General features: G+C 40.5%; 1 protein-coding gene across 1 annotated transcript in view; it reads right to left on the minus strand.

Annotated features, from left to right (window-relative positions):
- VPS53 (VPS53 subunit of GARP complex) overlaps positions 1-13,894 on the minus strand; it is a 338,297-nt gene that overhangs the window by 196,252 nt on the left and 128,151 nt on the right. Inside the window, exon 11 of the mRNA XM_075336305.1 lies at positions 12,390-12,531. Coding sequence (XP_075192420.1) covers positions 12,390-12,531 — 142 coding nt within the window. The remainder of the gene's footprint in view (positions 1-12,389; positions 12,532-13,894) is intronic.

Consider the following 13,894-nt stretch of genomic DNA (forward strand, 5'->3'; position numbering starts at 1 on the left):
CTGAATCCCAGCAATCACATTTTCTTCCACAAAATGTTAATGGCTGGATGATTGTGCATTGCTTAAATGGTGAGCAGATGGTACCTGGATGCACAATGTGAAAAATACAAATAGAAGAAACCAGCTCACCGCAATCAATGTCCATATGTTTCCAGAGCATGGAAAAGCGGCTTTGCTTGAATGCAGTGAAAATGGCATAAGGAAAAATCCATCTCCATGGAATAAGGCTATGTGCCCACGCTGCGGAAAATGCGCGGATTTTGCCGTGGATTTCTCGCGGAAAAGCCGCAGATTTTCCAGAAATCTGCAGCACAGCTACTCCCCAGCCATTTCTATGGCATTTGGGAAATGCTGTGCCCACGCTGCGGATTTTTCCGCAGCGGAAATCGTGCGGAAAAATCTGCAGCATGTCAATTATTGTTGCGGATTTTGTCTATTCAATTGAATTAAAAAAAAAAAAAAAAAAAATATCACAAAATCCGCACCAATGAAAAGGTGCGGATTCCGGGGGAAAGCTGCGGATTTTGATGCAGAAAAATCCACAGATACAGAGTCCCGTGGGCACATAGCCTTAAAAAACTTTTATTGGTAAAAGAATTCAAGTCAAAAATCCAAAGGTAAAAGTGAAAACATAAATCGAATAGTTCCATGATCATGAAGTCAGCAAAGCGGCTAAGCGATCGTCGATCAACGAGGGTGTATTACAACAGAAACGTGTTGATCGCCAATCGCTTAGCCAGCTTTCTGGCAATGGAGCCTAGTCGATTAATATTTTAACTTTCCCTTTTAGATTTTTGACTTGCATTCATTCACTAATAAAAGATCAGAGACAAGCCAGCAGAGACTGTGATGCTTCGGGATATGACATGCTAAGAAACCTATAGTCCTGGCCTTTATGTAGATGTCACTTGACAATTACCTAAATATTGTTCTAGACCATGCATACACTCTCATGTCGACAATATTGGAAAGAATACTCCACAAAAATTGTCCAGGAAAAGTTTGAGGAACCAAGAAAAGGACATGCCACATCATAACTTACAATACTTAAAGAATTTGCTGTTAACGTCTTGGTACCATATCACACAGGACACCTTCAGACGTCTTGTGTAGTCTATATTTCAACGGGTCACAACTGTATAGGCAATACATGAGGAACCTACTCCATAGTTTAAATATTATAGCTGAATGTATATGCAAAGCAGAAACCGGAAAGAAAGTACTTCTACAGATTTTCTGATAAACAGTGCATGAGGAAGGCCCTATAGATTCAGTATACGCAAAGGATGAAGCATTGCTGATAATCACTGACACTACAGCCACTACTATACAGTTTCAAGCACATTATCTGGTTACGATCTATGGCTGTATTCATCTCTTGGTGCTTCTGGATCAGCAATCAAATGAAAATTCTTTAACCCATTGTAAATTTGGTGTATGAGCACAATTTACTAATATTCTGTCATTTGCAATAAACCAATGAAACAAGAACAATTGAAATAGCTCAACAAAACTAATACACAAGTGGTTTCTCCAAATCAAACACAAAATGCCACTTTTACAGATTACTCCAGTTTTAGAATTATTCAACTTCTTCATAACAAGCATCTTTAGTACTTTGTAGAGCACCCCTTGGCTGTTATGATGTGCTATAAGTGGTGCATAGCCAGATGCTCCTGAGGCTCTGACATTGCAGCATGCACAGTAAAGAGCATAATAAACACTGAAGGTCTTCAAACCCGAATACCACCTTTCCTGACCCAAAAGCATGGGAAAAGTGAACTTCAATATGCTCAAAACCATATACATAAGCCACAGAAAATTACAAATTCTGCTCTGTGGAACAATGAAACAAAACTGGATTTGTTTGGCATTAATGGTCAGTAGTATGCCTGGAGGATGAAGAATATGCTGAAAAGAACACCCTGCCTAACAAGCATGGTGGTAGCTTGGTAATGCTTTGGGGCTAGCTTTCTCACTCTGACATTGCCAACCTGCAGTGTGTGAATGGCAAGAAGGATTCAATGAAGTGTCGGAGAAAACATGCCTCATTCTTTAAGGAAACTGAAGTTTGGGAGTCAATAGACCTTCCAACAGGAGAGTAATTACAAGCATACCTCAAATTTCATCAAGGCTTAGTCCCAGAAGATCTGGAAGATTATATACTGGATGTCAGTTACCTAACTTGAATCCATTTGAAAATCTTTAATTCGATTTGAAAGGGTTAATTATAGCAGAAAAAAAACAAAATATTAGTGAATAGTGAACTGGAGGCCATAACCCAAAAGGAATTGGCCAACACTGCCAGAAGATGGTACATGGCTATGTGTCACCTCTGTAGCAGTTCATAACAACCAAAGGGAGGTCTACTAAGTACTGAAGACGCTTGTAATAAAGGTGTTGACTAATTTGGAGACTGCAGTAGTCATTAAAAGTGGCATTGTGTTGAGTTTGGAGAAACAACTTGTTTTATTAGTTGTTTGAGCTAATTCAATTGTTCTTGTTTGATTGGTTTATTGAAAACAGAAGTTCATACATTTTACTAACAAGCTTATATTGCAATGGGTGTGGAATAAGTTTGGATGCAACTGTAAATTTCTCCAGAACTTGTATAAACTGTATTGTATTCACTCCATTAAATAACCTCAAGTTCTCTTATGGAAAAATATGCAATACGAGGAAAAAATTGTATGGAAAAAAAAATAAAAGTGTAACTTAATAAACAATTTTACGCAATAAAACATCTGTATGGGAAATTTGTACAAGATGACTGAGGCAGGGAAGTGTTACATGTAGTTTATACATTTTTCAAACATTTTCAGACCCATTAGGCTACATTCACACACTGCATCTTTTTTCTGAGTGCATCTCAACTGCATCTTTTTCCTGTGGTCTTAGAAAATGCAGCTTGTGGCCCAAAAAACGCATGACGTTTTGCCGCGTTTTTGTTAATGCGATTTTTTTAAAGGAGAAACAATGATAGGACAGGATAATTGATAGACAGCTAGAATAGATAGACAGAGAATGGATAATAGATAGATAATAAATAGAACATATAGAATAGATAAGAAAAGAACATATAGAATAGGTAATAAGAAAGAACAGATAGAAAAGATAGAAAGAAATAACAGAATAGCTTGATTGGCCACATATTTTTTTAATTTTTTTTTGTTAAAAAAATGACGTGGAATACCCCCCATTTTTCATATCCAGTACAGGAACAGCAGCAGCTGCGGGCTGAAACCCCCAGCTGTGTGCTGTACCTTGGCTGGTTATGAAAAATAGAAGGTATCCCATGTTTTTATTTTTAATTATTTGAGTTATTTAAAAAAAAAAATAAAATAAAAATAAAAATTGATGTCGGGTCACACCATTTTTCTAAAACCAGTCAAGGTACAGGAGACAACTGGAGGACTGATATTATTAGGGTGGGAAGGGCCATTGTTATTAGGCCCTTTACAGCCTAGCAATAGCAGCCCACAGCTGCCCCAGAAGTGGCACATCCATAAGATGCGCCAATTCTGGTGCTGGGCCTGGCTCTTCCCGGTGCCCTGGTGTGGTGGCAATTGGGGTAATAAGGGGTTAATAACAGCCCATACCTGCCACTAAGCCCTAGCTTAGTGATGGCAGGCGTCTATGAGACACCCCTCATCACTAATCTGTAAGTGAAATGAAATAAACACAAATACCCAAAAAATCCTTTATTTGAAATAAAAGACAAAAAAGCGCCCTCTTTCACCACTTTATTAACCCCCAAACATCCCTCCATGTTCGACGTAATCCACACGAGGTCCCACGATGCTTCCTGCTTTGCTACAGATCTGAAGCTCACAGTGAGCGCCACAGAACAAAACTGCCTGCTGTGAGCTCCACGAGGCCTGTCAAATATAAGAAGAAATTGTACTATGGCAGAACTTTACTGCCTGTGGTTTCCCCACACGGTACCTGTGAACATCTCTTCTGTGGTCCTCTTATATATCAAGTTGCCCAACACATGCCAAAATGTAGTAAGAACAGCCCTTTAGGCTAGAATCGTATCCAAATATTCTACACAAGTGGATACACCTGTATGTCAATTGTATGCTGCTTTTGATGCATCTGTTTTTTCTTCTGACCGAAGCAAGTGTAGATTGTGCAGCATAACCCCTCATGTCCGGATAGGTCTACCATCATTATTTCAAGTACACCTTTGGATTTATTTATTGTTTTTGGGAGGAGGGGGGGGGGTTGAAAGAGTGTATGTACGGTAGCATATAAAGTTCAAAGTTTTTGTCAGTACAACGAATGTTGTAAGAAAAAAGCTAACTATATTCAATGAGGACAGTATGCTATTTCTACCACAGACACTTTGTCTCCCATACTAAGTATGTTTGTATTAAGCTTGATTTTACCATATGTAATCAAGCGGAAGTGAGTTTTTATATGCAGCTACCAAAGAATGTGTGCACGGTTGTATGCATTTAACAAAAATCAGAAAAAGATGGTGGACGTATATGTTTTGGAGCATTAGTATGGGTAAGGTCTGGTGATTTTCCATAGTGCATGTATACTTTGGGCATATCCTTCACCTATTTAACTAATGCAGTGTTTCTTGCAATTGTACTTTCATGCATGATTATGCTTAGAGGTGTTTTTTTGCTCTTGATGCACTGTGATTTATTCCATTTCCACTCCCTTATACCTCTATCCTAGCTATTTACTCGTCCACCATTGAGTGCAGGTCCATTCATTCCACTACCTCTTTTATCCCATTGACCTTTTCTACTATGTAACTATATGTGCCGTTTTGTAAGGCAACCTGTTTGAGACCTTTTTCTGACTATAATAAAAATGACTATTTTGTATTACACAATAGGTCTGGTTTGGTCTTTTTCTGATTTTTGTTAAATGCATACAACCATGCACACATTCTTTGGTAGCTGCATATAAAAACACACTTCCGCTTGATTACAAACTATTTTTGAGTGGCAGCATGTTTTAACATGGGTTTCATGTTTATTTTTCTTAAAATTGTATGGTTTACCATATATAAGTAGCAAGCATGTAGTTTTTTTGCTGTATTAACATGTTAAACTTGGTTTGCTTACCATATCTATGTGCAAGCTTGGTTTGGATACCATGTCTTCATGACAAGCTTAGTTCGATTATTGCATCTATGTGTGGCCACCCTGGATTGTTACAGTATCTACGTGGCAAGCTTTGCAATTTGTTATCTTTTCGAAATGGCAAGCATAGTTTGGTTACTGAACCTAAAAGGCAAGCTTAGTTTCGTTGCCATTGCTACATGGTAAGCTTGGTTTGGTTTCCTGATCTAGGTAGTAAGGTTGCTTTGTTTACCACATCTATATTGTACTGCTTAGTTTGGTTACCATATCTATGTAGTAAGCTTCTATTAATTTCCATATCTATGTAATAAGCTTTGTTTGGACATCGCATCCATGTTCTTAGATTGGTTTCGTTATCGTAGCTTTGCAGTAAACTTGGTTTGGTTACTGTATCTACGTAGAAAGCTTGTGATCATTTTCATATCTATGTAGTAAGCTTTGTTTGGATGCCATATCTATGTTCTAAGCTTGGTTTGGTTATCGTATGTATTGCCGGCATCACACGGTACGATCTATCGTGCGATCGCACGAGCGATAGTAACCACCCTCGTCGTTTGTGCGTCACAGGCAATTAGTTGCCCGTGGTGCACAATGTCGTTAACCCCCGTCACACGTACTTACCTCCCGCACGACCTCGCTGTGGGCGGCGAACATCCTCTTCCTGAAGGGGGAGGAACGTTCGGCGTCACAGCAGCGTCACACAGCCGCCGGCCAATAGAAGCGGAGGGGCGGAGATGAGCTGGACGTAACATCCCGCCCACCTCCTTCCTACCGCATTGCCTGCGGGACGCAGGTAAGCTGTGTTCGTCGTTCCCGGGGTGTCACACGGAACGATGTGTGCTGCCTCGGGAACGATGAACAACCGGAGCACAGAAGGAGGACCAACTATTTGAAACTGAACGACGTGTCAACGAGCAACGATAAGGTGAGTATTTTTGCTCGTTCACAGTCGTTCGGAGGTGTCACACGGTACGACATCTCTAACGATGCCGGATGTGCGTCACGAATTCCGTGACCCCGCCGACATATCAAACGATATATCGTACTGTGTGACGCTGGCATATGTAGTAAACTTGGTTCGGTTACCGTATTTATGTAGAAAGCTTTGTTTCATTACCATGTCTATGTAGCAAACTTTGGTTACCATATTTAAGTTATAAGCTTGGTTAGGTTACTGTATCTATGTAGTAAGCCCTTACCTTCAACTCAACAACGTATAAAGGTATTACACAGGTTAAAGGGAACCTGTCTCCAGATGTTTATAATGCTTACCAAACGGTCGGTGCGGAGCAGACGGGTCGGATGGACATCTTTTTTCTCTGGGTCCCGTGCCTCCTCTTTCGGCCATCTTTGTCCTCCTTCTGAAGCTGTTGTGGATAATGCGTTTTACGTCATCTACACTAGCCGTCAGTGAGGTCCTGCGCAGGCGCACTTTGAGCAAGGCAGATCAAAGTGCGCCTGTGCAGGACCTCAATGTCGGCTAGTGTAGATGACGTAGAACGCGTCATCCACACCAGCTTCAGAAGCAGGACAAAGATGGCCGAAAGAGAAGGCGCGGGACCCAGAGAAAGGAGACGCCCATACGACCCTTCTGCTCCGCACCGACCGTTAGGTAAGTATTATAAACATCCGGTGACAGGTTTGCTTTAGGGATCAATCACTACTCATGAGTTGGTCCTGTGTATCCAGTCTGTTCTGGTTGTAGCCCCTGAGTAAACTAAAACAAAGGAAAAGCATGTTAGGGTCAGTGGCTTGGAAAAATATTGGCAAACAGTGTGGGTAATGCTATTCCAGGTAATACTTGGTGTTATTACTTGGAGATGTTAACATTTTACTTTATTGAACCTAAATGCTATTTATTTCATGCATTTTCCTAAATGGTATTGCTAAGTGTACTTTTTGACCTGCCTCGTGTGCCATAGTTTGTTGCCTGCATTTGCAGCTTGACATTTGCCCCTATTTTGTGGAGATCTGTTAAAATAATTAGAAAAATATGAATAAAAGAATATATTTTAAATAGTTCAAGGTCTTTTCCTGTTTTTGAAAAATTTGTATCAGCGGCGCTAATTAATTATTTTTTATATTGTGATATTTGAAGTTCATTTGTAGCTCGATGCAAATATTTACTAGTGGAGTTTTATTAGTATAATACTAATGGACTATAGACCTAAATTATAGGTATAATTCACGACCATTTAACCACTAGAAAGCATCATGACTTTGTCCTTTTACCATCTGCTGATATTTAGGAAATAATACATGTTATTCTGCTCTAAAATGCTGTTTGGATAGCAAACAAATCCAAGATCACAATGATCCATTCACATGTCTAAGAGTTTTGGTCCAGGCTATAAGCTTCCCACTTTTTTTTTTTAAGAGGAAGAGAAATTGTTGAAAGACATATGAGCCCCCAAACAAGGAATTATGGACCCCAAAAAATGTTTACAGCCTTATGAACTGCACATAACCGTATTACTCATCCACATTGTGCTAGTAGCAGACATAGGCCTTCAGGAAAGTCCCCTTACATATCATACAATAGCTGTATAATTATGGAGACTCTCTACAAGGCAACTAATGTATACTCAAATATTTGCAATAAAGAAAATCGCAGGGAGAACCACATAATAAAGACTACTTTTTGTCAAGGCAGCTACAAGTTTGTGAGTAATTGAGGAAAGAATTCAGATCAAGTGCCAAGTCTGCAGTGGTCAGGCTGAATCAGAATCAGCCCTTTTTATTTTGTAATAGAAAAAGAAGAACTCGCATGAGAGAAACGGAAATGTTCTTCATTAAACTAAAACAGTACAATATAATAAATCTACAAAATTTAACAATATAATCTCTATAGTTTGATAAAGAGCACTTATTTAAATCTTTAATCAGATCATATTTGTTTAGTATGTTGGGTATTTCATCTAAGACATTACTGACACATTTACACAATATATATGCCATTAATTTCACGTCTGAGACCCACATCTAACACCAGGAAAAGGGTCCCCGATACACAACTTAACCAGTAGGCATAGATCTACATAAAAATATGTCGCATTTTTCCAGAAACTACAAAGCAATTTACCGTATCAGCAAGGGTGATGCCATTTCTGAGATCTCATGCACATGCTGCTTATTTTATCCTTGCAGATTTGAAGCAGTTTTAAATCTGCATATGTTAATTCTTTAAAGGGAATCTGTCAGGTCCCTTATGCTTTAACCTAGAAGCAGGGTGATGTGTGGCCTAGTAACCCCTTCCTACCCATCCCTGTGTTGTAATAGTCTGTAATATGATTTTATAAAAAAAGTTTTATAACTTACATGTTCCCTATGTAAATGAGCAGAGGCTCTAGCCCCTGTGGGCGTGATGCCATGGATTTACATGAGCGACGTCACCGTCAGCTCCTGGAGATCCCGCACGTGCCACTTGCCGTTCACACAACCTTCATATCCGGGTGTTTACTTGGCGGCTTCACAAGCGCATGCGCATAATCAGAAGACTCCTGCAGCTCCGACCATGGGCAGTGTGCATCTAAAGCCAACAAGTAAACACCAGGATATGAAGGCTGCAGGAATGGTAAGTGTACACGTGCAGGATCTCCAGGAGCTGATGGCGACGTCGCTCATGTAAATCCATGGTATCACGCCCACAGGGGCTAGATCCTCTGCTCATTTACATAGGCAACATGTAAGTTATAAAACGTTTTTTTCGAAAATCATATTACTCACTTTTACAAAACAGGGATGGGTAGGAAGGGGTTACTAGGCCACATATCACCCTGCTTCTAGGTTAGAACGCATAAGGGACCTAATAGGTTCCCTTTAAAGATATTTCTTCAACCAAGCATCGGATCTTTCTACAACAGGTATGCTGCAATCAGAATATAGCAAAATCCTGCTGGTTGGTCCTCTTTACGTGCTGTGCACTCATTTAAATGAATGGGGGAGCATCAAAAACTCACCTAAAAATGGGGCAAACACACGTATTTTAAGCAGCTTGTTTCCTCCCAACGCTGCAGATTTTTGTATGAAGACAACAGTGTTAGATTGCTGACAGAGGCCGCTAAAAGGAAGAAAAGCTGGGGAGCGCTAGCTGGGCACATGCTTGACTCTCTTCATTATAGTCCATCCTGAAACAGGTTTGTGCCATACATATATTTGGTAGAGTAATGCCCCGAATATAAAAATTATTACAGTGCAGGACTGTGCAATATAATCAGCGTTCTGCTCCTGCTGCTAGTCTACAGTCTTCAATATGGGAGCACGTATCACAGGATTTTACAGCATCCACATAAATCTCTAAAAGCCATTTAGGAAACGGTTATACAGCTGAGTCTGTATGCCTAATGTGCATAAAGGTATGCAAGTGCAAAATCTTTTTATAATTAACACTCTCTTGGCATTGTGAGTTTGCCACATCTTGGTTCAGATCAGGAGAGGCAAAGGAATTGGATAGAGATTTTAAAGGGGTTTTTAGACTTAAAAAGAAATAAAATAACAAATAGGCACCTGAATATTTTAAATACCCTGTTGCTCCAGTGCTGACCGCCAAAGAGTTACCTACTGGTCTCCGATTACATTGCTGCAGATAAGATGAGCCACAGCGTGGCTAGATCCCTGGCGGCTTCTCCAATCGGCTGCCCTGGACTGACAGGTCTCTTCCTACATGTTTGTACAGTGTGTTCCAAATTATTATGCAAAAAAATATTTTTTCATATTTTCCTAAATTAACTTTAACTCTAGAAAAGAGAAGACTTAGGGGAGACCTAATAAACATGTACAAATATATCAGAGGGCCATATAGAGATCTCTCCCATGATCTGTTTGTACCAAGGACTATGACAAGAACAAGGGGGCATTCTCTTCGATTGGAGGAAAGAAAATTCCTACATCAGCATAGAAGAGGGTTCTTCACGGTAAGAGCAGTGAGGCTCTGGAACTCTCTTCCTGAGGAAGTGGTGATGGCCAACTCACTGAATGAATTTAAGAGAGGAATGGATGCTTTTCTTGATAGCAAAAGTATAGAAGGTTATAAATAGCATAATCTTCCTGGTAGATAGAAGAGCGACCAAGATTATTAGTGGAATGGGTGGGCTGCAACACCAAGACAGGTTATTAAACTTGGGGTTATTTAGTTTGGAAAAACGAAGGCTTAGGGGGGATCTAATCACAATGTATAAATATATGAGGGGACAGTACAGAGACCTTTCCAAAGATCTCTTTACACCTAGGCCTGCGACTGGAACACGGGAGCATCCGCTACGTCTTGAGGAAAGAAGGTTTAATCATAATCACAGACGAGGATTCTTTACTGTACGAGCAGTTAGACTGTGGAACTCTCTGCCGCATGATGTTGTAATGAGTGATTCACTACTAACATTTAAGCAGAGCCTGGATGCCTTTCTTGAAAAATATAATATTACCAGTTATGTATATTGGATTTTATGACAGGGTGTTGATCCAGGGAACTAGTCTGATTGCCGTATGTGGAGTCAGGAAGGAAATTTTTTCCCCATTGGAGCTTATTTGACACATTGGGGTTTTTTTTGCCTTCCTCTGGATCAACATGTTAGGCTACGGGTTGGACTAGATGGACTAAAGGCCCTGTCACACACAGAGATAAATCTGCGGCAGATCTGTGGTTGCAGTGAAATTGTGGACAATCAGTGCCAGGTTTGTGGCTGTGTACAAATGGAACAATATGTCCATGATTTCACTGCAACCACAGATCTGCCAAAGATTTATCTCTGTGTGTGACGGGGCCTTTAGAGTCTCCCTTCAACCTGAATTGCAGTCATTGTTATTTTCCAGTCATCTACTATTCGAGTATAATTGAAATGTTTTTGATCAAACTGCCTATGAAAACAGTATATTTTTAAAAATAATAAACACTCAAAATGCATGTTCCAATTTATTATGCACAGCAGAGTTTTCAACCTTTTTATTTTGAAAAACAAAATGGTCGTCAATTGTGAAATTATAAGCATTATCAGCTTATTACAAAATGAAATCAAACAGTTTTCAAGTCAAAACTTAATTCTAGGAGATGTTACATTTGCACATAGGACCCCTTGTTTGAAAGAAGCTTCTGAACTCTCTCGTACATTGAATTTGTCAGTTTTGGATGGGGTGTGCTTCAATTGTTTTGCATGTGGACAGTATACCCTCCCAGAGCTGTTGCTTAGATGTGAACTGCCTCCCGCCATCATAGACACTCCTTTTGATGATGCTCCAGAAGTTCTCAATGGGGTTGAGGTCAGGGGAAGATGGTGGCCACACCATAAGTTTGTCCTCTTTTATGCCCATAGCAGCCAGAGATGCAGATGTGTTATTTGCAGCATGAGACGGTGCATTATCATGTATGAAAATGATCTTGCTGTGGAATGCACGGTTCTTCCTCCTGACCCATGGCAGGAAGTGCTGTTTTAGAAACTTCACATAGATTATGGAGTTCATCTTTACCCCTTGAGGGATCCTAAAGGGTCCTCAATTTTTCCTTATCAGCACGCACACGTGTGCTGTGAATCAGCTACACACTTCTTGATTGTGCGATGATCACGATGAAGTGTCTTGGCAATACTGATTGTAGTCATGCCTTGACCTAAATACTCCACAATTTGTTGCTTCTCAGCAGCCGACACATACTTTTTCTTTCCCATTTTGGCAAAAAATGTAGGCTGCTTAATAATGTGGAACAGCCTTCTTAAGCAGTCTTGCCTTTATTTGGACACACCTTCTAAACTAATTTGCACAGGTATTTGCAATTGCTTTCAGTGATATAAAGAGCCCTGACACACATCACCATCAATGAGTTTAAACGACAAACAAAAAATTCTAACCTTATCACTCCTAAACTCTTTTTGTATAATAATTTGGAACACAGTGTATAGAGAGAGATCTATCTCTCCAGGGTAGTGGGTGGGGAGAAGCCGCCGGGGCCCCTCCAGTCCGATTAGTCTCCAACGCAGCTCGGTCCATGGCAGCCTTTAAAGTAGTCTTTTTCTGAAAGGCGGCAGCGTTTCAGAGTCAAACATACCTGGCTGAGGTTGTACAGCTAGTGGCTGATACAACCTATACTTGGATTGGGAAGCATGTCTCAGGTTCACTTTAAAGTGTAGGACATGCTTGCCTAAGAGCTGGATATGCATGGCTGTTTCCACACTAATCTATAAGACTTACAGAATGATTTTCATTGCTATATTAACCTTCATATGCTGTAATTCTTTCAGAGTTTTCTAAAAAAAAAAAAATGTAAAATAACGGTAATTTCAAAAAATGGTGACGTACCACAACAGTGTCAGTCAAAGTGCAGCCAGAGAAACGCTTTGCTAGAAGTCCCTCAAAATTAGTAGTTCTTTGGATAGCAAAGAGCAATAGCTTCACCTCAATCTCCTTAGCTCTTGTTCTCATGATTTTTGAAAGATCATTTCTGCAGGAAAGAAAAAACAATTTAATACCCAATACACTGTTATTGAAATAAAGTGCAATAGTTGTATAAAATAGAAAAATGTAAGCAATTTAAGATAAGGGGTTAATCTCAAGGTTAGTAGCGTTTTGAACCTGCCCTGTACCAGTACTTAGAGCCCGACTTCCAGGAGGAAAGAACTTTATTCCTCCTGCCAGCGTTTGGCTTCCAGTCACAGGGGTGGCGCCTGTGTGGGTTCAGTCATTAGGCTTAGTGCAGGGGTGGGCAATTAATTTTCCCATGGGGCCGCATGAGAAATTGGGATGGTTTTAGAGGGCTGGACTAAAATAATTAACTCAGTTTTATCCAATACTGTATACAGTATATATACTATCCCTTCATAAACAAACAGTAAGTTACGGACTGTGTGACCCCTCGTGGCCCCGCACGCACAGACGCAGAAATGTCCATTTTTTTCTCCAGCAGCACGGGTGTCACATGGATCGCACACTGATGTGATCTGTGTGACATCCAAGTGACAAATACCAGAGAAAACACGGGTCTTTTTAATAAAAAGATTTTCTATATTTACCTCTCTCCAGCGCTGCTGTCTCTGGCTCTGCTGCCTCCCGCTCCTTATCGCCGGTAATTATACTCACTGAATATTCACTGCAGTGAGCAGCTGGAAGCAGTGACAGCGCTGGGGACCGCATCGCTGGGTGAGTATACAGGTGTGTGTGTTGAGAACCTGGAAGCCGGAGCACCTCGGGGGACTCGTAACAGTTCCCAATGAACTCTGATGAGCCCGTGAAGCTGTAGCTTGGGTGTCGCGGGGGGGGGGGGGGTCATCAGAGTTCATTGGAAACTCCGATGACCTCCTGGAGGTCACTGTGCTTGCAGAATACTCACCTGTCCCTGCGGTGATGTCCTCAGCAGTGCTGTGCCCAGCGCTGTCACCGTGATGCTCCGGCTTCCAGGTCCTGAGTGCGGTGAGTAATCGATGAATGAGCAGGGGTCAGGAGCGGAAGGCACTCCTATATACTGCACCTGTAATATACATCACTACACTCATATACTGCACCTCTAAAATACATCACTACACTCCTATATACTGCACCTGTAATATACATCACCACACTCCTATATACTACACCAGTATTATAAATCACCACACCCCTATATACTGCACCTGTAATATACATCACTACACTCCTATATACTACACCTGTAATATAAATCACCACACCCCTATATACTGCACCTGTAATATACATCACTACACTCCTATATACTACACCTGTAATATAAATCACCACACCCCTATATACTGCACCTGTAATATACATCACTACACTCCTATATACTGCACCTGTAATATAAATCACCA

The sequence above is a fragment of the Anomaloglossus baeobatrachus genome, chromosome 2 (assembly GCF_048569485.1).
Source record: "Anomaloglossus baeobatrachus isolate aAnoBae1 chromosome 2, aAnoBae1.hap1, whole genome shotgun sequence".
Classification (NCBI taxonomy): domain Eukaryota; kingdom Metazoa; phylum Chordata; class Amphibia; order Anura; family Aromobatidae; genus Anomaloglossus; species Anomaloglossus baeobatrachus.